The sequence below is a fragment of the Heterocephalus glaber genome, unplaced genomic scaffold, assembly GCF_053883595.1.
Source record: "Heterocephalus glaber isolate CG9 unplaced genomic scaffold, H.glaber_assembly_v1.0 deba00001737, whole genome shotgun sequence".
NCBI classification, from domain to species: domain Eukaryota; kingdom Metazoa; phylum Chordata; class Mammalia; order Rodentia; family Bathyergidae; genus Heterocephalus; species Heterocephalus glaber.
Window position 1 is genome coordinate 4,123,328 of NW_028258445.1, and position 23,412 is coordinate 4,146,739.

A 23,412-nucleotide genomic window follows, 5' to 3' on the forward strand; every position below is an offset into this window, starting at 1 on the left:
TTAGGTAAATTGTTTGAAAAGTAGGTATCTTTTATGAAATAACTTAAATCATTAGCACAAAAAAGAAGGCCACTTACCAAAACTGGTTTTTCAGGTGACACGGGTAGTCTTATTGTGGGTGAATAATCACTTCAATGACTTTGAAGGAGACCCTGCAATGACTCGATTTCTAGAAGAATTTGAAAATAATCTGGAAAGAGAGGTAATATTTGTGACTTTTTTAAAGTGCCAGCTCAAGGTTTCTTTTATGACACTTGTCTTAGAACTGATGCCACCCTTTCTGCGTGCTTGCAGAAAATGGGCGGACATCTAAGGCTGCTGAACATTGCCTGTGCCGCCAAAGCCAAAAGAAGACTGATGACGCTGACGAAGCCATCCCGGGAGGCCCCTCTGCCCTTCATCCTGCTCGGAGGCTCTGAGAAGGGCTTTGGGATCTTTGTTGACAGCGTGGATTCAGGCAGCAAAGCCACTGAAGCAGGCTTGAAACGTGGCGATCAGGTATGATGCTCTGAACCCTGACCAAGGGTGAGTTTTAGCATCTTTCTAACCTTCAGTCAGTGGTGACACTGATTTTATAATTTCATTTTTAGATATTAGAAGTAAATGGTCAAAACTTTGAAAATATCCAGCTATCAAAAGCCATGGAAATTCTTAGAAATAACACACATCTATCCATCACTGTGAAAACAAATTTATTTGGTAAGTATTTTTGCATACTTAGATTTTTCTCCTTTTTGGGGGGAGTTATTTTTGCATTTAGATCTCAGTCATGAGAGGAGTCTTCTTTATAAGTAATATTTCAAACATAAAGGTCAAAGTCTAATGAAATACATAAATACAGAATTTATAAGTATGTAATTAGGTCTAAATCAAACTCTGTTTTGAAGATCATAAAATTATTTTTTATCTCTTTGTTTAATGATAAATGAAATCTGTATTCTCTTGGTAAACATTAAAATACCTGTCAGGAGTACATTGCTTTCTTAATCTTACTCTGGTAAAGCAGCATACAAAATAGTTTTTTTATTTTTGGTACTGGGGATCCAACTCAGGACCTTGTGCTTGTGAGGCAGGTGGCGGAACCACTGAGCTAAATCCCCGGCCCCAAAATAGATTCTTGATATCATTGGGAAAGCTGATTATCTACAGAATTTTAGTGTTGGTACTTGAAGTCTGTACTTTTCATTTATTTCTAGGTTCTGTAGTTGCCTCAGCATTGTTCAGATTTCTTGCAGTTGGTGTTTTGTGATGTTTCTGTATCTGTTTATTTTAGTATTTAAAGAACTTCTAACAAGATTGTCAGAAGAGAAAAGAAATGGTGCCCCTCACCTTCCTAAAATTGGAGACATCAAAAAGGCCAGCCGCTACTCCATCCCAGACCTCGCTGTCGATGTAGAGCAGGTGATAGGACTCGAAAAAGTAAACAAGAAGAGTAAAGCCAATACCGTTGGAGGGAGGAACAAGTTAAAAAAGATACTCGACAAGACACGGATCAGTATCTTGCCTCAGAAACCATATAAGTGAGTGTCTGCATAACTTTCGTGCATTATTTTATTGTGATAAAATGGCACGCAAGTACGGTGATGCAGTTTATGTTTGCACGTGAGTCTTCTAAGTATTTCAGGCTTTCGTGGAGAAACTGCTAGAAGCCACCTGAAACAGTTATAGTGCCCTCCACTTGCCTACATCCGGGTTTTGCTAGCCAGTCCAGCGTGTCCTCACCTGAACTCCTCGGGAGGTGTCAGTGTTGGCTGTGTGGCCTGCCCCACCTGGCGTTCCCTCTGCTCCGTCCTGGGCCTGTCCTCCTCGGCATCTGCTCTTCACCAGTGGGTCGTTGCCTCTCGCCCTGGCCTGCACGTGCCCTGTCTTCTCGCTGTGTTGTGTGACTGTTGCCAAGACCTCAGTCTTCCGTTCAGCTCTGCAGACGGGGTGCAGAGAGGTTCCTGGGTTTCTTCTGGGTGGCCCCCAGCGGAGCCCGGTGCTGCTCGGGGCCTGGTTCTGGGAGGCGTGAGAGTCGGGCATCACCGGTTCCACACACATGGGTTTGGCTGGACAGGGTAGTGACAGGGAGCAGTTGACGCCAGTAAGCTGTTGCGTGTGTGCCAAGTACCCTGTGGGAGGCATTGCAGAGGCGACTTCTTGTCAGGAGCTCAGACTGGGCAAAGCTGCAGTGTTCCTCACACTTGCTTCTTTAGCTTTGTTTCTGTGCTTGCTTGTTTTCATTTTAGTTCTTGAGTCCAGGAGTGTTTTACAAAGCTCAAATACCATCAGCCGTCTGTTTAGATGTTAAGTAACTCAATGCCATGTTCAATTATTGTATGTTCCTCAAAGTACAGTGCTAGAAAAGAAAATACATTGAGAAATACAGGTTAATTTCTTTGATAGTTTAATACTGTGTCTAAAGAGAAACTATATAGACATTTGGGATTACATTAAGCATCTTTTTTCTTGCTAAAACTTTCATCCACGGATTAGAGAGATATAATTTAAAACTTACTGTGATGGACTGAGTGTCAGTCTCGTGTTGTCTCCATTGAACTGGTGGTTTTTAAAGAAAACTTCTATAGTAGAACCCTAAGCATAAGTGTGAGAGTGATGGTTTTACTTACAGCTTGCAAAAAAAAATTATGATAAGTTTCTAAGAATCAGTGGATTAAGACAGCTGGCATTGATAGGAAATAGGAATCGATCTTTAAAGTGACTCTGGATGAGAAACTTTACTAAATGAATGAAAAAACAAATTGCCTACATGCAGAATTATCAGCAACAAAAAGATCTGAGAGTCATGTTTGACCGTGACTTAAGTATGAGCCTTGAAAAGAAGATGAAGCAGCAGGCAGCACGGCCTTGGGAAGTGTGCTGAGAGGTGTATCACATCCGCCCGGCCCTAGCTCACCCCCGCTGGGGTCGCCAGCAAGGAATTCTGCTCGGGCATGCTCTGTATCACTTTGCTCTCTGTCTCAAAATCTAGGCAAGAGAGGAAAAAAAGAGAATTACCTTGGTTTTAAAACACTGAGGAAACATTTTAAGCAAATATATGGCTCACTTAAATATTTTCTCACAAAAATTATTTGAAAAAGTGTATGATGCAATTGAAATGGAAAAAGTAATTATATTTAAAAGTATATAGGATTTGTTAAAGTCTAATAAACTGATTTAATAAGGCCACTAAACTTTCCTAGAAATTAGTATGTGTTAAGGGAGGTCTCTGTGGGTTTTGTTTTCTTTTTTGCTGTGCTAGGGACGGAACCCTGGAAGCCGTGCATTCTAGGCAAGTGTTGTGCCTCTGAGCCACAGTCCAGCCTGTGAAGATAAGCTATTAAACTGTACATTGCAGGCATTGTCAGACATTAACATGCCCTTGAGGTGTTTTTCCTTACACTGTCAGAGAAGCTCAGATGCAGGGCACCGGCACGCTGGCAGTGATAGGCATGGGAGAGTGATGTGCAGGGGCTGGAGAGAAGGGCCGGGCGCATGCCTGGCAGAATTCAGACTTGGTTTCACTCTCCGGGTGAGTGGAGAGGCAGCCGGCAGCCCGCTCAGCGCCAAGGCTGAGAGCCCACGGTGACGGTGGTGCTCACAGTGGGAGCGTTCTGACGGGCTTGGTAGGAAGCACCCCCCGCCCAGGAGCATCCCGCCTGGGTCACTAGGCAGCAGAGGTACAGGTGTGGAACCCTGAAGCTGACAGGGGCCGGGGAGTCCTCACCGGAGGGGCCACCTGTGCGAGCCCTAGTGGCGGGTGCCAGGTGGCATGTCACCCTTCGCGGCAAAGACTGTAGTTCCTGGCTGTAAGCAGAATTCTACTGCGTGAAGGCTTTTTACCTGCGCACAACATTCGTGCTTCAGTCTTTCTGTACTCGCCTGTGTGTACGTAAATAGAAATTCAGCTTTGTGCTGCGCTCATCTCACACTAAAATCATCTTGGTTTACATCTCAATCCTAGGGTAATTTCATTGATTTTTATTTCGAAGAGCTTATAGGAACTAGTTAAAACTATAACCATTTGCTTATAACCTAGTTCTTTTCAGACGCACTATTTTCTGAGACGTTTCGTTGTGGAAACACTTGGTCCTGCAATCTAGAAATAATTTTACCTCTCATTAAATCACATTTCAAGAGTTCTCCACAGCAGCGACTTTTTGTAAATGGAAATGAGTTTGCAGCCATCAGTAATAACCAGTATTTTCCTGGGAACTAAAACGTATAGCTAGAAGTCTTAAACAGGGTTAAAAATGAGTCATTGGATTTCTGTAGCCCTTTTCTTTGATGCTGGGAAATGTCGCCATGCATCATTGGTCTTTTAGGCCCTATAATTAAGAAATAATATCCATGTCAGAGTTTCTTTACATTTAACACCATAGTGATCTCATTTCTCTCCCAAAACATTTGTGGATAAAATTAGAGTAGTTTGGATTTTCTCCCTTCTGTTCATTTCACTCAATTTCATTATTTCTTATGGATCAGCTTATAAGACAATTTATCCTTCTGATGCAAAGGCATTGCATGAGTGAGGCTGAATAGATTCTTTGTAATGTGCTTTTTTCTTAAATCCATTCCCATAAGAAACTGAAAATCGTATTTCCTTGAATTCATTTCTGTACTGAGAAGCTACTCTTAATGCTTGTGTTTTGTCTAGTTAAAAAGACAGGTATTGGGGGCCGGGATTTAGCTCTGTGGTTCTGTTGCTGCCTCACAAGCGCAAGGTCCTGAGTTCGATCCCTGGTACCAAAAAAAAAAAAAAAGACAGGTATTAGAGAAGCATACTGTATACTTAAACAGCAGAGTGAGTTGGGTACACTTCAGCAGTGGTGGCTTTTATAATTTGTAACCAAATTTACTAGTGGCATTTTTTACATTAATTGAAAGCTTAATGGAATATGGCTTATGACTCTGTACCTTGCTGATAATTTTGTGTTCTGATTTTCCTCTTTGTGCAGTGACATCGGGATTGGTCAGTCCCAAGACGACAGCATAGTAGGGCTGCGGCAGACCAAGCATATCCCAGCCGCCTTGCCAGTCAGCGGGACCTTGTCATCCAGCAACCCCGACCTGCTGCAGTCACATCACCGCATTCTGGACTTCAGCGCCACTCCCGGTGAGCGACCAAGACTGCTTTCTGTTGGCAGCACAACAGTGATGCCACATGGATCTCCTGCTCAGCACCGATGCTATCAGTTGCCAAAATTCAGGATGAACTTGAAATCCCAAATCATCAGAACCAGTTGTTGTCTAATCTGCAAACTATTTTGAGATAGCCGTGGGCCCGTTAGTCTCTCTAGACGTGGTTCTGCTTTGACACAATAACGATAACACATACCTTGCTGTTATTCCAAAGTCGCAGCAAACAAATTATAGTAGGAGGCCTAGCTGAGGTCAACTTTCTGGGCTTTGCAGTATGATAAAGATTAAATTTAGGGCCTGGGATTTAGCTCAGTGGTGCCACACCTGCCTCCCAAGTGCAAGGTGTCCTGAGTTTGATCCCTGGTACTGAAAAAGAAACAAAAACAGATTAAGTTTAAATTTCTTTCTTTGACAGCCACATGATAGTCTTGTGCATGTGCTGTTTGCATTTGTCTGTAGATCATTTAACATTCTGTAGGGCAAAGATATCCTCTTACAACATAGCACATTGATTGAATCTTTAAAGATCTCTAGTAAGGGTGGGGTGAAAGTTTATCATCACCTTCTCAGGAAGATTTTTTTCATAACACCTTGCTTAATGGCACTCCCAAGTATTGAATGCTTTATACTTATGTGTGGCTTTTCTTTTCCTCCAGACTTGCCAGATCAAGTGCTAAGGGTTTTTAAGGCTGATCAGCAAAGCCGGTACATCATGATCAGTAAGGACACCACAGCAAAGGAGGTGGTCATTCAGGGCATCAGGGAGTTTGCCATTACTGCCTCCCCAGATCAGTATTCACTGTGTGAGGTCTCCGTCACACCTGAGGGCGTCATCAAGCAAAGACGACTTCCGGATCAGCTGTCGAAACTTGCTGACAGAATACAGCTGAGTGGAAGGTACGCACGGTCTTGCTTTCCAGCTGTTTTACTCCTTCAAGCCCACAGCAAAGCTGAGGGGTTCTCAGTGACTCAGAACCCTCAGGCCTCCCCACACACGTTGTGAGTTATTGCGTCAGTCACGACCTTTCCCAGTGTGGTCAAGGGCACTGTGACCTGGAAGTTGTCACTGTCAGCTGACACATGGGCCCTGACTCTTAGGTTCGCCCTGGGGAGTCCCTGGCTGACGGCTCAGTAGACTGGCTTGGGTGGTGTCTCCACCTGAGCCTGGGTGTGCCCATGCAGTGCCCCGTGCTCCTGCACACCGTGTGGGGACACTCGGGATGCCTGTGGCGGCCGCTGTGTGTCGCTGTACGGCACCATGGAGAACACCTCTTCGCCCCAGAACAGACTTGCGAGACTGCAGGGCGGGGCCCATCTCCCGGTCTTGGAAGCACCTTTGTTGCAGTGCGTTAGGCGTCGCTCCCGGCAGTCGTGTCTGGTGACGGGGATGTATACTTTTACCTTAAAGCACAAATCATCGAAAGGCCAAAAGCAGTTAAGTTTTGTCTTTCACATAATGATTGGATTCTGCACTTACTGAAAATTAAGTAGTCCCCTAAATAACTTTTTAAAAAATGTCTCATTTTATGGAGCGTTCCATTGTACGTGACTGTCATGTAATAGAGCCAGACTGGGATTTAATTCATTCAGAGCGTGTGTTTTCTTGCTGTCAGCTGTAACTTTGCTACTCTTCACTTCTGTTTCCAACCCTGGCCTTGGCAGACAGTTTTATTTGAGGAGGTTGGGTTTTCTCAGTTCGTTTGAATGTAATTGATGACTCTGTAGTCAGATGGCGTTCTGCAGTTCTCCCTGAGCTGCAGATTTGTGCCTCATGTTGATTGTCCAAGAGAACTGCAGACAGGTCTCGCCTTGGGGTCCGTGAGTAATCTCCGTGGAGAGCGTGGCCCTGGTGGGTGTGGAGGGCTGAGGTGTGTGCTCTGTCACGGAGGTTTTGTGAAATGCGCAGGAGCGGTTTAACAGGACCTCTTGGTGCTGCTTAGGCTTTATGCCTGACGCCTTTCTGTTTTTCACAGGTATTATCTGAAAAACAACATGGAAACAGAGACTCTTTGCTCAGACGAGGATGCGCAGGAGTTGCTCCGAGAGAGTCAGATTTCCCTGCTTCAGCTCAGCACTGTGGAAGTTGCCACACAGCTCTCCATGAGGAACTTTGAGCTCTTCCGAAATATCGAGCCTACCGAATACATAGATGATTTGTTTAAACTCAAGTCAAAGACCAGCTGTGCCAACCTAAAGAAGTTCGAGGAAGTCATCAACCAGGAAACCTTTTGGGTGGCCTCTGAGATTCTTCGAGAGACAAACCAGCTGAAGAGGATGAAGATCATTAAGCATTTCATCAAGATAGCGCTGCACTGCAGGGAGTGCAAGAACTTCAACTCCATGTTTGCGATCATCAGGTGAGAGCGGATCTGGCAGCTGGCGCAAGTCCCTCTTCACATAGAGGTGCTTCAGCCGCTCTGTCCAGGAAAGCCACATAAATACGGTGTTTGTAACTGACTCGCTCCGGGCAGTGCTGGGGATTCAGCCAGGCCTCACACGTGCCAGGCTAGAATTGACTTGAAACAATGATGCTTACTTTAAAATATCCCATGTGCTGATTTGGATTAGTGGAGCCTATGTCTACCACTTCTCTCTCTTTTTTTAACTCTGGCTTTGGGCAAACTATTTGAACTTCTCTGAACATCAGCTTATTTCTCAGTAAAATAGTAATAACTCAGAGAGTTATCAAGAAGGTTCAGTGATACAGTGTGTGTGAACTTCCACCATACAGCACAAGGCAGATGCCCAATAAATGTTAATTTTCTTCCCTTTTAAATGCTGAGATTGATCCGGAAAGAAAATACAAATAGGAGCAGTGAGTCAGGTTGATATTGGAGGTAATTATTAATCACTTCTCTGCCTAGAGTTTGATATACTCTAATGACTGCTGTGGCTTTTGTTTTACAACTTTAAAGCTCTAGAATATTTGCCCGGTCTGTTTTGTCAGATACCTGCTGTGAGCCACACGCTGCTGTGTGTGTGGAGCAGGAACAGGACTTGGCAGTGGTTTGCCGACAGTGCGTTGGTCATCCTTCTGCTGAGAGTGATCTTGCAGCCTTCAGCCTATGCTTGGTTAGCCCATTGCTCTTGGGCCTGTGGCGAGGCATGCAGCATTGTGCAGACATGTGGCGGAGCATGGCTGTCCCCGTCCCTGCAGGGAGGTGCAGTGACTTGGAACTGAGACTCACTCTCCAGTCCTTGCCTTGTATAGGCCGTTCCACAGCTGCAGCTAGCACCACAGGCTGGGCCTTTAACACATGGAACCCAAGCCCTAGCGGACAGTAACCAGACCAGGGAGGTGGGATGGGAAGCAGAGTGTAGCTCTGACTGCACCCTGACCCTGCTTCCTCTGCCATTTTCCTTTCCCAGGATTGTCATGAAGCGTCTTACGCATCATTCTATGTATGGCTGTGCATATAGCCACTGAGGCAGAAGTTATGTGCCAATAAACAAACAGTACCCTGCTTTACCTCATCTCAGGAGGGGTCATTTGACTCTATCCCACTTTTCTTTTTCTTCTATCAGTGGCCTGAACCTGGCACCAGTGGCAAGACTGCGGACTACCTGGGAAAAACTTCCCAATAAGTACGAAAAGCTATTTCAGGATCTCCAAGACCTGTTTGATCCTTCCAGAAACATGGCAAAATACCGCAATGTCCTCAACAGTCAGAACCTGCAGCCTCCCATCATCCCCCTGTTCCCAGTCATCAAGAAGGACCTCACATTCCTCCATGAGGGTGAGCACAGGTGCAGAGTTTCTGCCTGCTCTTGTGGCAGAAGCATAGAATCAGGGCCACGTGATTTCCCTTTTCTCCTCTGCCAAATTGCAGGAAATGACTCAAAAGTTGATGGGCTGGTCAACTTTGAGAAGCTCAGGATGATTGCAAAGGAAATCCGTCATGTTGGCCGAATGGCTTCGGTGAACATGGACCCGGCCCTCATGTTCAGGACTCGGTGAGTGGGCTGTCCGGCGGGGCCTGTGGGGCTAGAGAGGCCATGTGGAAAGCTTGCCCTTAAATGTGAAAGGTTCAAATGTTTCTCATGGCCATATGGCAGATAGTACTTTATGTCAAGAATGGCCATTGAGCTTCACTCTGAAGTAAATGGCTCATTTGGCACGAGGTGCACTTTGACTACTAGTTACAACAGTTTGTCCTGTGGGCATTTTTCGTATATCCTTAGTCACAGGTATTTCTTTACTGCTTCTGAGAACACTGACTTGTAGAGTTATATCCCCTGAGCGGTTGTATAAACTGCAAGTTGTAAGTGCCCCAAACAACACTGTCTCCATAGTGATGAGTTCAGTGAAAGAGGCCAACCTAGCCTGTCTCCTGGTAGAACAAAACCTTTACCTTCGTCCTCTGAGCCAGAGCAGGTGTTCCTGGTGAGGTGGTGGTCGGTGTCGTGTGTGGGCTGCTAGGGCTGCTAGTGGGAAGCCCGGTGCTTTCTCTCTGAGCTTGTGACCTCTCTCTCTCTGCACCACGCTCCAATCTCCTCGGCCCTCCCTCTCAGGAAGAAGAAGTGGCGCAGTCTGGGGTAAGTGGGGAACCGCGGGCCGCACTCAGGCCATCCTGCCTAGCCTTGCATCCGTCTTGGCCGTGCCTCCCGGCGCTCTGCATCTTCTGTCTTGCTGCTCTCGCTGTGGCAGAGCTTCAGAGGGCGAGCCGCTTCAGCTTTAATCTGGGGCTTTCGCTTTCGAAGTCATGAACCGCCAGCGCTTCGAAATGATTGGTGCCTCTTGTGGGCGCTGAGGCCGGCCATTCCTGAGCCCTCAGAAGGAGTATACCTCCGGGTGATTTGTGTCTCGAAAAGTGAGAAAAGCCTGGCTGGGGTTATTAGAAAGGAAGGCTGTGCAGTTAAAATGCTGTTGCACAGACGTTTAGAAGTAAATATGAAAGGTGCCCCCAGGTGTTAAAGCCAAATTTGTTACAGCTCAACTAACTACTGTTTTCATTCTGTATAAACCAATCCTTGTTAAAAATAATTCTTAACAATTCATGTGCTAAGTAGTTTCCATATGCAGAGGTTTATTTTGCATGACTGCAGTATTAACAGATTGACCATATTACTTAAATCCTACCACCTGCCCAAGGAGCAAGAAACTAATTGTCAACACCGTAGCTGATTCCCTTCAGCCTGGAGACTCCTCTTGTAGAGAAGTCAGTTTAACGTGGCAAACCCCAGTGATTAGCACTGTTTTCTTGCATGAGCTGTGTATAGCATTCTTGTTTGCTGGCTTCTGTGAGAGAACCTGGATGCTCTACAGAGATGAAAGGCAGAATTTCTTAGTTGGAGCAGAACAGGCGCCAGATTGTCCATTTCCGTCTGCATTGCGCGTCGCTCTTCTGTGAGCACAAGTTGCAGTCTGGTCCCGTGTTCCTCGGAGCGGGGACCCCCGGATGCCGCATGTGACCGGGCCTGTGGCTGCGCGCAGGGCGTCCCCGTGCCAGAGTGAGTCGCTGTCCTCTTTGCTCCGCCCCCAGGTCCCTCAGCCAGGGGAGCGCGAACGCGGCAGTGCTGGACGTGGCGCAGACGGGCGGGCACAAGAAGCGGGTGCGCCGCAGCTCCTTCCTCAACGCCAAGAAGCTCTACGAAGACGCGCAGATGGCCCGCAGGGTGAAGCAGTACCTGTGCAGCCTGCAGCTGGAGCTGGACGAGGACAGCCTGCAGACGCTGTCGCTGCAGTGCGAGCCGGCCACCAGCACATGTGAGTTCTCGGGGTGGCTGCCGGGCCTCCCGGGCACCGCTGCCCCCGCACCGAGGTGCGGGTGGTGACTGGCAGGCGTGGCGCACGGGGGCAGGGGGCAGGCGCCCGGCGGGGCCCTCGTGTCCAGCCGAGGTAGTGTGCGGGACACGGGCGCGCGTGCTCTCAGAGCTGCTCCTGGAGCTGCGCCCCTCAGGCCGGCAGCCAAGCCAGGCGCACGCACGGCAGGCACCCTGTGCACGGTCCGGTTTAAAGACTGTCCGGACTTCCCACCCGCCGCTCCACGTGCGGCCCGGCGTTTGGGGACAGTTCCCGCGCAGCTTGTTGGAGAGCCCAGGGTCCTTTTTGTGCACCACGCCGCCTTTATGCAGGACTGTAACCGTTGCTGTACTGTGCAGCGCACTACCTCAGCTTCATGTTCCGTTCTGCCTTGCAGGACCGTATGCGAGAGCTTTGCTAATAAAAGCCCGTTATCAAGTTGAGTTTCCTTTGACGTTTCTTTGTTCTGAGCATTGTAGATACTGTGTGCAGTTCCTGATTTAGTGGCCAAGCCACATCACGCCCGAGCTGCAGGACCAGAACTCGGGCGTTAAACGAGGGGCGTCTGTGTAGGTCCACAGCCTTTAAAACCCCGGCCAGACTGTGAGGCGGGCAGGTCCTTGCAGTTGGGAGGCTGAGAGGGGAGGATTGCCTGAGTGCAGAAGTTCAGGACAGGACGGGCAACATGGTGAGACCTGGGTCTTAAAAATGAAAACTAAGGGGGGCGGGGATTTAGCTCAGCGGTGCCGCCTGCCTCAAAAGTGCAAGGTCCCGAGTTTGATCCCCGGTACCAAAAAATTTTTTTTAATTTAAAAAATAAAAATAAAAATGGAAACTATGGGACTGGGATATAGTAACACAGTATCTGCCATCTCAATCCCCAGTACTGCAAATAAAAAATAAATAAACCTAAAGGTTCATAAAAATATAGCTAGGCTAAAAGTGGTGGTTTTGTTTTATCTGTGCCTCTGCTTGTCCCCAGAGACACCCCCATCTAGGGTTTGGGTCTCCATGGGCAGGTGTCAAGGTGCAGGCTGTGGGTTCTAGGCCTTGGCTGACCTGAAGCGCAACCCCAGTATGACATTTGCCTGGGGCCCGCGAGGCCTTGTGTCACGGGGAGAGCTCAGCCTGAGCGCCCCCTCACTAGCAGTGACGCTCGGCAAGTGGCTTGAGTTTCCTGGCCTCCTGCTTGGGAACGTGTGGGCTGCAGAAGGCCCACGCATGGCTTCGTTCTGCATGTTAGGCTCTGCAGAGACGGCTCTGAACGGCCCTGCTAACCGTTTCCATCTGGCTGCCACGCAGTCACCCGCAGCACACTCAGCGTGAGCTGTTACTTGGCTGCTGTTTGCATGCAGAGACAGTTCTCCGCCCCAGGAGACTCTGATAATGAATAGATTGCAGTTAGCATTTATTAGGTTAAAACTCACCTATGCCAGAGTTTTGACTGTTTTAGAATGATAAATCCTCATGATCTTGCTTTTTACATACATCCACATAACATTGAATTATCTACATTTTGTCTTATTATTAATTTGGTGTTTAACAGTATAATCATCATTCGAGATTGCTAATTTCATAAATACCTTTATCCTGCCATGCCGCTCATATTTTCTGTAACAAGGGTTTTCCTCCTAATTTCTGTCTTTTATCTTTTTTTGTCTGTTTCTGTTTTTGTTTTTTGAGACAGGGTCTCACTATGTAGCCCAGGCTGGCCTCGAACTCCCTGTGATCCTCCTGCCTCAGCCTCCCCAGTGCTGGGATTATAGACATGCGTCTCTATACCTGGCAGTTTCTTTTATAAGATGTGTATTTTAGTATTCTAACTGTAGGACATGCTCGTGCAGTTCTAAAATTACCTCCTACATAGCTACAAACACCTTAAATTCTTTGTTCTGTTTCCAAACCAAACACTTCTCAGTGCCTAAGAATCCTGGTGACAAAAAGCCTGCCAAGTCCGAGACCTCCCCGGTGGCGCCGAGGGCCGGGCCGCAGCAGAAAGCGCAGCCGCAGCCCCCGCAGCCGCAGGCTGTGCACAAGGTCAGCCAGGGCCTGCAGGTGCCTGCCGTGTCCCTCTACCCCTCCCGGAAGAAGGTGCCCGTCAAGGACCTCCCGCCCTTCGGTGAGTGCCGCCTTAGCTTTCCTGCTCGGCGTGTCACTGCTGTGTTTCAGATTGGAGGAAAAAATGGGTATTTTGGTTAACTTTGCCAGATATACTTGAGTTTCTCTGTGATTGCTTTCTCCTAATAAAATATAATCAGCAAGCTAAACTACTTTTGCCAGTGAGAGGGGTCTTTTTATATAAACAGAATATCATTTAATCACATTCATCTGTCACAGCAAGGTGAGGGGTAAGATGGAGAGGCTTTTGATGTCCGAACTTAATGTTTAGTAAGTACAGCAGTTTTTCATAGACATTGTTTAAATTATTTTCGCTTCATTTTCAGCGAGTTGCAGAAATGTAGAAAGAGTATTTTTTTTTTGGTACCGGGGATCAAACTTGGCTCCTTGTGCTTGCACGGCAGGCAGCGAAACCACTGAGCTAAATCCCCAGCCAGGAAGAGTATTTTTAAGTTAAATGATTTGTGTGGAGGTGAGTTCTTTTAATGTTAGCAATGCTGGGAGTCAAACCCAGGGCCTTACACATATTAAGCATGGGAGCAAACTCTTGCTTGCCGAGTTCACTGAGTCTGTAAGTTAGAAAGACAGATAAAGCTTGCATGTTAACGAACTCATGTTTCATCTTTCTCCTTAAAAATAATCCATTTACTGGTTTACGCTCTTAATGTAAATGTACAATGAAGCAGTTTTTAATAAAAGTACTGACTTTCATCTGCATGTATGTGGGAGGAGAGAATGTTCGTGAAATAAGTGCACAGCAGGGAACTCAGCGTGGTGCAGTGGGCGAGGCCGGCAGGCTGCCCGCCGCTCCGTGGGGTGTAGTCACCCTGGGCGTCCTGGCAGACACTGGCTGCCCACCGTGTGCGGCACGGAGCCCTCCCCCGAGTGTGCCCGCAGATGCCCGCGGTCCCCGCCCTGCCACAGGCAGTGACGCCTGCGCCTCTGTCCCTGTGCCGGGCCCCTCTGGCCCCCACACCCTGGCCTCTGCCTCTGCCTCTGCCGTGTGTGGGAAGTCACCCGTCATCCTTTTCGCTGAAGAACGGCCCGTAGGCTCTAGTCAGCAAAATGCAGGTGTGCTCGGCAGTCACACTGTACAAAGTACTAACGCATCGGTCCTGAGAGGTCCCCCGATTCCTGGAGTCCTTTCATGCGTCCCTCCCTCTGTGACAGCACCCCTGGCAGCACTGCTGAAGGGTCCAACGTGGTTTTCCAAGGCTTAGCATCTTCACACCCCTCTGCACTGTCTGAAAGACAGCTCCTCCTGAATGTGTGAAATGCTAGTCTTGGAAGGAAGGAAGCTGTTTCACAATCAAAACCCTTCGTGTGGCTTCAGCGTGCTTGGTATTTTCATGCACCCTATGTCTATTAGTATTTTAGCATACAGGGTATTGCTTTCAAAGTGATTTTTTTTCCCCAAAAGATCCTCTTAAAACATTAGACCTCTTACACGAGTGAGGTGCTAGCAGTCAGTTGGGATCGTTTCAGATGGCCTTGCCTTTCTGGGACCCTCTGTTCTTAAGCTCTGAGGTAGTTGAGAATGCTTCCCAAGAATAGGAGGAGCACTGTAGTGTTCTCCTTACTTCCGAGGAATAGCAGGGCTTGTTCTGTGTGGACCCATGGAGTTTTCTGTCTCCCTCACCCGCTGGACCCTCCTGTCTCCTTCCGCCCGGGACTGCCTTCCTGGCCCCTGTGACAGTTGCTGGCGTCTCCCCTGCCTTCTCCCCGTGTCTGTTTACTTGACTGTGTTACTGACAGGGACCCCCTAGCGCTCTCGTATCCTCCACTCCTAATTGGCTCCTTTGCGTTTCTCCCATTGTCCCCTTTGCCCAGAGCTGACCTGTCCAGTAGTTTCCAACCCAAACTTGAGCTCAAGTGATTGGAGTTGAAATTAGCTGTGCCGCTGAGCCTTGGATTCAGATGTTCACATTGTCTGTTTTTGCTTTGTTCTTGCCAAACACAGTGTTAAATAAATATGGCAACAGAAGTTTGGAGTCTAAAGTAGGATATCAAAAGCAACCTGTTTCTAGCCTCCAGAGTCAGAAACCAAAGGGCGGGCCGGCACCTTATGCCTTCTTAATCTCAGTTTATATCCAGAAGTGCACAAAGAACAATTCAGTTTGTCATAAATATGTTGAAACAGTAAAAGTGTATCTTAACACAACATATTTTTTAGTCATTCTTTTCAGTCTTAAAAATACACACATAGGGCCGGGGATTTAGCTCAGTGGTGCCACCGCCTGCCCTGCAAGTGCAGGGACCTGAGTTCCATCCCTGGTACCCCCAAAAAAACCACATATAAATTATTTGCTTGTCTTTATAGGCATAAACTCTCCACAAGCTTTAAAGAAAATCCTCTCGCTGTCTGAGGAAGGCAGTCTGGAGCGGCACAGGAAGCAGGCTGAAGACGCGGGGTGCAGTGTGTCCTCTCAGCTGCCCTCGCCACCCGCCTCTCCACAGAGCTCCCCGCGGAAAGGTACGGGACTGCTGGGTTCAGTTACGTCAGTTCCCAGGTTACTCATCTAAAATGATTTCATGATGTTCAGTGGACTTTCCCCCCCGGTTTATGCATTTGGAAGAATCTTTGTATTTCTTTTCAGTATTACAAAAGGATAGTGTCATATTTATAACTTACAGTGTTTTTTAATTCATTTGCCTTCTTTTTCTTTTGGTACCTGGGATCGAGCTCAGGACCTTGCGCTTGCTTGCGAGGCACGTGGCAGCACCACTGAGCTAAATCCCTGGCCCCCATTTGCCTTTTGTTGATCCTAAGTGTGGAAAGCCTTCTTTTTATATTAAAATTTACTCTAGCCAAATGTGATTGTGTAACATCAACACAGAGAAGAGAACTTCGTAAACATAATGTTCCTGATTTATTTTTCCGTTGTATTGACACGGAAGAGGCTTCGTTGCCCTCTTATGCCGATGCTCTCCATGCTGAAGCAGCCACGCGTCTCTCCTGTGGCCCCGCCTTGCACTGTGGCCATCCGAGGGCACGGTGTGTTTCCCTAGCCCAGCACCCAAGCGCTCAGGCTTATTGTTTATTTTGCGATAAATGGCATTGTAAAAATTTACAGTGTACATGGTCGTATCAAATCATTTTTAATTAACGTGAGATCCTTAGTAATATAGAAAAGAAGTGAGGGCTGAGAAAGCATACTTGGATTCTTTTTTTTTTTTCCATTAAAAATAGCAAGGTACCAGGTACATTGCCACACAGCTATAATCCTAGCTACTCGGAAGGCTGAGGCAGAGGGTTGGAGGGTAGTCAGCAACTTGAGCAACTTAGTGCAAACCTTCCTGAAAACAAAAAATATACTGTATTTGAAAGAGCTGGGGATGTAGGTTGGTGGGAGAGCAGTCCTGGCTTCAGTCCCCAGTACCACCAAAAAAACAAAGATATTTCGAGGTGAACTGTTCGGTGCCACACTCAGAATCCTACAGATTGGAATACGACTACTCACTCTGCAGTTTGAAAGAATGTGTGCACTGTCTAGCTGGGCCTGGTGGTGCTCGTTTGCAATGATGGTCCTGGCACGCGCGAGGCCACCGCAGGAGGATCACTGCCAGTTTGAGGCCAGCCCGGGATACACAGAGAGACTCTGTCTCAAAAAACAAAAGAATTAAATTTATACTTTTTAATCCTGATGAGTTTTTTTGGGGGGTGCTGGGCTGGAACCCAGGGTGCGAGCTAGGCAAATGCTGTACTGCTGAGCCCTGCCCCAGCCTGGCTTCTTTGTTGTAAACCAAGGACTGTGGTAGTGTCGTTCATAGCGAGTGAAGCTAAGAGTAGTGAAGTGGTTCGGGAGGCCCACGCCTTTTCCCAGCGCGTGCGTGTGTGCATGCATGTGTGCGTGTGTGTGTGTGCGTTTGTGTGCATGTGTGTGTGCGTGTTCATTCCCTCACCTCGGATTAAGGAATCTACACTTCACGAGGACAACATTTTCATCTTCCAGTGGGCGCTCCCGCTTCTGGGGTGGCACCCACATGGCTACTTGGGCTGTGTGCGGGACTTGGTTCCGCGTCATCGCTGCCATCTCTGCAGGTTTCGCGCTGGGCCCCAGCAGCACGGTGGACAACCTGTCCGATTCGGGCCACAGCGAGGTCTCTTCGCGGTCCAGCATCGTCAGCAACGCGTCCTTTGACTCGGTGCCCGCAGCGCTGCAGGAGGAGCGGCGCCAGAGGCACTCCGTGAGCATCGTGGAGAGCGGCGCGGGCGCGGGCAGGCCGGAGCGGCGGGCGGCGCTGGAGCCGGACCAGTACAGCCTGGGGTGGGTCGCTGGCCGCGTCCTGTCGCGAGCGTGCCCTGCGTGGCACAGCTGTGTCCGTTGCGCTTGGCGCCGGTGGCACGCAGCGCACACCGTCCTGCACCGAGGCGGGCCTCCGGTGTGTGTGTGGCCCTCACTCGGCCCCTGCCGTGCCCGGGGGAGGGAAAGCAGCCTCTGGGAGGCAGCGGCACCTAACGTGGCGCGCTTCTCTGTCCTGCCGTCTGACCGCTCAGGTCCTACGCAGCCGCGCCTGAGAGCCGGGGCTTGTACACCGCAGCGACCGTGATCTCCTCTCCGAGCACCGAGGAGCTTTCCCAGGACCAGGGGGACCGCGCGTCCCTGGACGCCGCCGACAGCGGCCGCGGGAGCTGGACATCGTGCTCCAGCGGCTCCCACGACAACATCCAGACCATCCCACACCAGCGCAGCTGGGAGACGCTCCCGTTCGGGCATGCGCACGCGCACTTCGATTACTCCGGGGACCCCACAGGCCTGTGGGCCGCCAGCGGCCACGCGGACCAAGTGATGTTTTCTGATCATAGCACAAAGTACAGCAGGCAGAGTCAAAGCAGGGAGAGTCTGGAGCAAGCCCAGTCCCGGGCGAGCTGGGCCTCCACGGGCTACTGGGGCGAGGACTCAGAAGGAGACACGGGCACAATCAAGCGGAGGGGTGGGAAGGACGTTTCCATGGAAGCCGAGAGCAGCGGGCTGGCGTCTGTGGCAGCGGAGGAGACCAGGCCCGGGCCCCTGCCTGCCCGCGTTGCTGCAGCCCCGAGCGCTGGCAAGGGGTTGGTCGGTAAGTCTGGGACGGGCTCGGTGTGGCGCTCAGGTCAGACGCTGACGCGGACGGCAGCGGTGCGCGGGCGTTTGGGCTGCTGCTGGCTAGAGCCCAGGTCTGTGTCGGCGCGTAGGGAGCGTGGAAGGAGCGCTGGCTTTCAGGGGCAGCCGTGGGCTTAGAGATACTTCCTAGTCTGATGTTTTTCGTATAATCTGAAAATAACCAGGGTGGATGCCCAGGCTTCACAGAGGAAGCATTTGCCTTTCATTGAAACTTCGAAGTATTTTGTTCCCTTGAATGATGCTTGGCGCTTTAGCCTTCGCGTGCTAAACATCTGCCTCGATGGCTGTCCTGTGGATGCGCTTGTGCGCTAGACGGACTCTTCTGCACGCGCGTGTGCGAGGGAGCGGGTGTCCGTGCGTGGGGAGGAGGTCAGGCAGGCGGGGTTGGGGTCCGACTTGTCACTCGTTCCCGGCTTTGTGACACGACTCTGCCTGTTCCACCTGTGGCATGCGCTTCCTAGCTCCTGCTTGACGGAGCTGGCGTAGGACCGAAAGGCCCAGGAGCGGCGCCCGCAATGCCAGGCCAGCGCGCAGGGGGACCCGGAAGGTGCCGCTGCCTCTGGTAGAAAGGCCCCGTGTTCCCTCGGCCTTAAACCGTGGAAAACAGATTTCCAGGGCATGTTTGACCACTGTCATTGAACTGTGAGGATAGAATATAGGGTAGAAGGAGACGTTGTGAAATATTATGGCAAGATTCACTTTACTTAATGGGGATTTGCAAGCAGATTAATGGAGAAATTTGGTTATTTGGTTTTGGTTTTGGTTTGGTTTGGTTTTGAGACAAAGTCTTGCTGTGTGGTTCAGGCTGACCTTCGATTCCCTGAGATCCTCCTGCCTCGGCATGTGCCAGCACGGCCAGCTAAGAAACTGTGGTTATGTTGCCATGTGAACAGTCACACGTAGGTGATAAATGTGATATCCTTCTACAGTGAATACGGAGATAACAGTTGAACATACTCTTAGGTTGATCTTTTTAAAGCACTTTCTGTTAAACTGTCAGAACTGTTGTGAAGAAAGGATGAATTTTTAGTTCCTAACATTTGAGCTAGAAAGTTCAGGAACACAAAATTTTAGTTTTATTTTCTCTCCGAAATTCCATGTCGTTCATCAACATTAATAAAAGGCTTTGCAGAGAAAGAAACACCTTACAGTTTTAGGGTCAAAAAGATTCTGTGTTGTGCTGCCTTTTCAAATTTGTTTTAATGCCGTTTCCCAAAGAGCCCGCGGGGAGGTGAGGCACTGACCCTGGCCGGTGCAGGTAAGGCCGGCAGGTGCCCTCTCCCCCTGCCACCCGGTCCCCTCTGTTGCAGCGCGCAAGGAGGGCCGGTACCGGGAGCCGCCGCCGACGCCGCCGGGCTACGTGGGCATCCCGATCGCCGACTTCGAGGGCCCGCCCCCGGCGCGGAGGCCCCCCGACTACACCGTGGCGCTGCAGCGCTCGCGCATGGTGGCGCGGCCCGCCGAGGCCGGGAGCTCCGCGCCGGGTGGCAGGGGTGGCAGGCCACAGTGGCACCGGCCCAGCGAGGCCGACCCGCGCCCCTCGCCCTGCCCGGCCCAGGCCTTCTCGGCCGAGGAGGACGGTAGGTGGTGGGGTGAGGTGGCTGGGCTCCTGCTGCCCCGTGGCCCCGGTGGCCGAGGGGTCACGCGGTGGGGATGAAGCGCCCGGCCCAGCCGGTGCTTCTTCCCTAACCCTTAGTGGAGCAAGTAGTCCGTGGCCCCATTTGAAGGATAAGTAGAAAAACCTCAAAGTTGTGTGGTTCTCAAGAATGTGGAGAGACAGTGTGAGCTGTAAAATGGGTGGCTAAGTTTTCTGCGGAAACATTATTGGGCAGTGAAAGATGAATAGACCCACGCATTCCTGCAACTTCATTCCCAGGTTGGGTGGATGCAGCAGGCCCTGCTCACTGAGCTGTGCGCCAGTCTTCACTCAGTCATGCCTTCATCTTTGGGACAGGTTCCAGGTTGCCTGTGCTGAGCTGGAACTTGCTATCCTCCTGGCTCGGCCTCCTGAGTGCTGGGATTACAGGCTGCACCAGCACACCCAGCTCAAAATGTGCTCATAATCTGGCACTCACAGATAACCATTTTTAGGTATCTTTGTAATGTGTATAGCGGTATTATACAAACAGCACGTGCTATTTTATAACTTTCTTTGTGAATTTCTATGGGAATGGCTCTCCAGTCAAACACAAATGTAAATATTTGAGTATCATGTGTATCTATTTGAAGATACACGTGTGTCTGATTTTAAACCATTTAAATTGTTGAGCGTTGCCTAGAAGAGACAAGGACCCTAACTGGGCTGGCCCCTGCATGTGGCCATCCTCCCTCTCGCTGGCTTACTGACGCCCGTTCTCTCCCTCGCCACCTTGCCTTGCAGAGGAGGAGCAGGTGTCTGCTGTGTGAGGCCCGGGCTGCAGACAGAGCCACCCAGAGCAGGAGGCCACGTCCCTGACTGGAGCCTGAGACTCGCGCAGGCCTGCAATAGCGGGCCAGTTTACCCCCTTCTCTGCCCTAAAGCAGCATGGGGCTTCTCTTCCCTCCTCCTCTCCCCTTTGCATGTGAAATACTGTGAAGAACTTGCCCTGGCACCTGGAGACTTTGTTGCTTGAAATGCACAGTGCAGCAGTCCCCGGGCGCCCACTGCAGCTGCCGTCACGTCACACGCTGCCCTTCCAGACCCCAGGATCCTCGCTGCCACAGGACTCACTCCGCCGCACTCAGCAGTGCCTGGACGGGTGTTAGCAGTCTTCCTTTGAGATTCAATCCAGTCCCAGCACTTGGGCTCACTGGGGACAATGAGAAAGCTAGCCATTGAACTAGCTGGGCCTTTAACCCACCACCGAGACAAAGAAACAGCGAAATCCTTTGAGTAGAGTGCTTGTCCACTTGTTTACAAAGCCTTTTTTTAAAAAAATTAGTTTAAAGATTATGTTCGAAGAGTAAATGTTATATCCACTTAATGAGTACAGTATTATTTTTGAACCTTAAGCAGGGTCGCCAGCCTGGGTTTCCACACAATCCAGATATGCCTGACAGGGTGTGGCCGCACCAAGAGGAGGGGCCCTGGCCCTCTTTCCAAGTGCCCGGCCCGAAGTGTGAGAGAAGCCAGTCTCCGGGCCCTGCTGCCGGCCACTCCCCATGGGGGCACGACCATGGTCACACGCTTTGCACTTGGCCAGGGGAGAGACCCGTGCTCTGTCCTGCCCGAGCCTGACAGAGGCAGCCCACTGAGTCAGATGGCAACCCCATTTTTAAGTTATATTTCTTTGATTTTTGTTAATTTAGAGCTTTAGAGTTTTTTGTTTTGTCTCTTCAAAGAACCATTTATAACTGGATAGCATTGCAGTGAACACAGCTTGGGCTGCTGGAGCCAGTGCCAGCTGTGGATACTGCTCTCTCACGACAGCCGCCCTTCCTGAGCTGGCGTTAGGCCTGGTGGGAGAGCACCCTGGCTGGAGATGCCTGCCAGCCGTTGCAAGGTGGGCACCTCCCAGCGGCCGTGGGCGCTGCGTGGAGAGAAGCCTGAGTGTAGCAAGCGTCTGCTCACAGCTGCTATGAACCCTGAGGACTGAAAGTGACCTTCCTCTCCACTTGTGTGTGGTTTTTGCACAGACTCCGGAAGTGAAGGCTGCCAATCCGAGTAGTACTCAGATGTGAGGAACTGCTGGTCTTGGATTTTTTCCATTAAATTCAGCTGATCATATTGATCAGTAGATAAAAGTAAATAGCTTCAAATTTTAAAAGTCAAATTGCAGTGTTTTTTCACTGTATCCAACAATGTCAGTGCTTTATTTAATAATTATCATGGCATTTGTCTACTTATATATTACATTGTCAATTATACATTTGTAATTTTACATGTAATATGCATTATTTGCCAGTTTTATTATATAGGCTATGGACCTCATGTGCATATAGAAAGACAGCAATCTAGCTCTACCACAAGTTGCACAAATGTTATCTGAACATTAAGTAATTGTAGAACATAGGACTGCTAACTTCAGTTCACTCTGTGATGTCAAGTGCAGAATGTACAATTAACTGGTGATTTCCTCATACTTTTGATACTACTTGTACCTGTATGTCTTTTAGAAAGACATTGGTGGAGTCTGTATCCCTTTTGTATTTTTAATACAATAATTGTACATATTGGTTATATTTTTGTTGAAGATGGTAGAAATGTACTATGTTTATGCCTCTACATCCAGTTTGTACAAGCTGGAAAATAAATAAATATAACAGAAAGCCTTGCCTATATTCTCAGTGAATCGTGCATGCTTTTTATTCCTGCAGTGAGACAGGCCTCTGGTCACACTGCTGCAACGTTCCTGGGAGCAAAGGGACATGGCCGCTCGGCTGGGCAGGAACTCCTGAGTTGTTTCCTTTAGGTCGCTGTCTGCAGAGCCCAGGAAACACTATTAGTGTTAGCACCAGCCAGACCCGGTTCAGCTTCTGCAGTGCTGCTTGCGGATCAGTGAAATCTCAGTGTATCTGCATGACACTCATCTCTGCCCCTCCACACAAAAGTCCCTAGGGCAGAGTATCTGGATTGTTGGTGTGCATGCTGAGAACCGGCCTCCGAGAATTTACCTGGCGTTCAAGGTCACGGTCACCGAGTTAAGAGTACCAGTGAACTACTGGCTGTGGACTTCTAGAGTACATAATAACGGCCGATCTGGGTTTTCTGTCTTTTTCCCCTGTTCCAGGGCTCAAACCCTGGGCCTTGTGCACACTGGGCAAGTGTTCTATCACTGAGTGGCACCTGGGTCTCCATGAGTTCTCACGGGCGCCGAGTCTGAACTTCATGCAGACCTTGGAGAGGGCTCTTGGATTCCAAGCGGTGAAGGTGAGTGGAGTGGACAGCTGCTGATGCACCGCACCACACAGACCGAGACCCAGACAGGGCTGGCAGGGCCCTCCTGACACTCAAGGAGAGCGGGCCAGGCGCCAGCCTCTCCAGTGGGTGCTTGTGCTGTTTTGCTAAAGCTTCAAACTCCGAGCACCAAAACATTTTGGAGAATTAGAAGAAAAAAAGGTTGCCATTGCTCTCTGTGCTTTTAGAAAGTGGAGGGCTGCACATCCAGCCTCCATCACTTCCATCTTAAACTCGCTGCTGAGGCCTCTCCACCCTCTCATGCAAAAGCTCGGTTCTCTCAGACTTTTGTCAAAAAATACCAAGAATCTGGTGTTTTGGGGAATATCCTCATTTTTTCCATTCTACTAAAAATATGAGTCAGTTACAGATCTGCTGTGATTTGCTATCCTTGGACAGTACCCTCTGTGCTTTCTGCTACCTCTCTCCTTTTGGGTCTCAGAAATAAG

At 49.4% G+C, this 23,412-nt stretch overlaps 1 protein-coding gene across 14 annotated transcripts in view; it reads left to right on the forward strand.

The window, feature by feature from the left end:
- Nucleotides 1-22,347, forward strand: part of Rapgef2 (Rap guanine nucleotide exchange factor 2) — a 216,976-nt gene extending 194,629 nt beyond the window's left edge. For 12 of the 14 annotated variants that reach the window (XM_004868568.3, XM_087200331.1, XM_087200328.1 and 9 more), the window contains 17 exons: nt 95-202; nt 295-498; nt 591-699; nt 1,274-1,520; nt 4,938-5,095; nt 5,778-6,018; nt 7,095-7,478; nt 8,647-8,858; nt 8,952-9,075; nt 9,634-9,657; nt 10,605-10,828; nt 12,783-12,983; nt 15,303-15,455; nt 17,025-17,250; nt 17,481-18,043; nt 19,398-19,667; nt 20,468-22,347. In XM_004868568.3, coding sequence (XP_004868625.2) covers nt 95-202; nt 295-498; nt 591-699; nt 1,274-1,520; nt 4,938-5,095; nt 5,778-6,018; nt 7,095-7,478; nt 8,647-8,858; nt 8,952-9,075; nt 9,634-9,657; nt 10,605-10,828; nt 12,783-12,983; nt 15,303-15,455; nt 17,025-17,250; nt 17,481-18,043; nt 19,398-19,667; nt 20,468-20,493 — 3,474 coding nt within the window. In that variant the 3' untranslated portion in view covers nt 20,494-22,347. Of the gene's footprint in view, nt 1-94; nt 203-294; nt 499-590; nt 700-1,273; nt 1,521-4,937; nt 5,096-5,777; nt 6,019-7,094; nt 7,479-8,646; nt 8,859-8,951; nt 9,076-9,633; nt 9,658-10,604; nt 10,829-12,782; nt 12,984-15,302; nt 15,456-17,024; nt 17,251-17,480; nt 18,044-18,891; nt 19,668-20,467 lie in introns of those variants that run through there. The other 2 variants (XM_087200327.1, XM_087200330.1) reach the window with 2 other exon arrangements.
- The last annotated feature ends 1,065 nt before the right edge of the window (nt 22,348-23,412 follow it).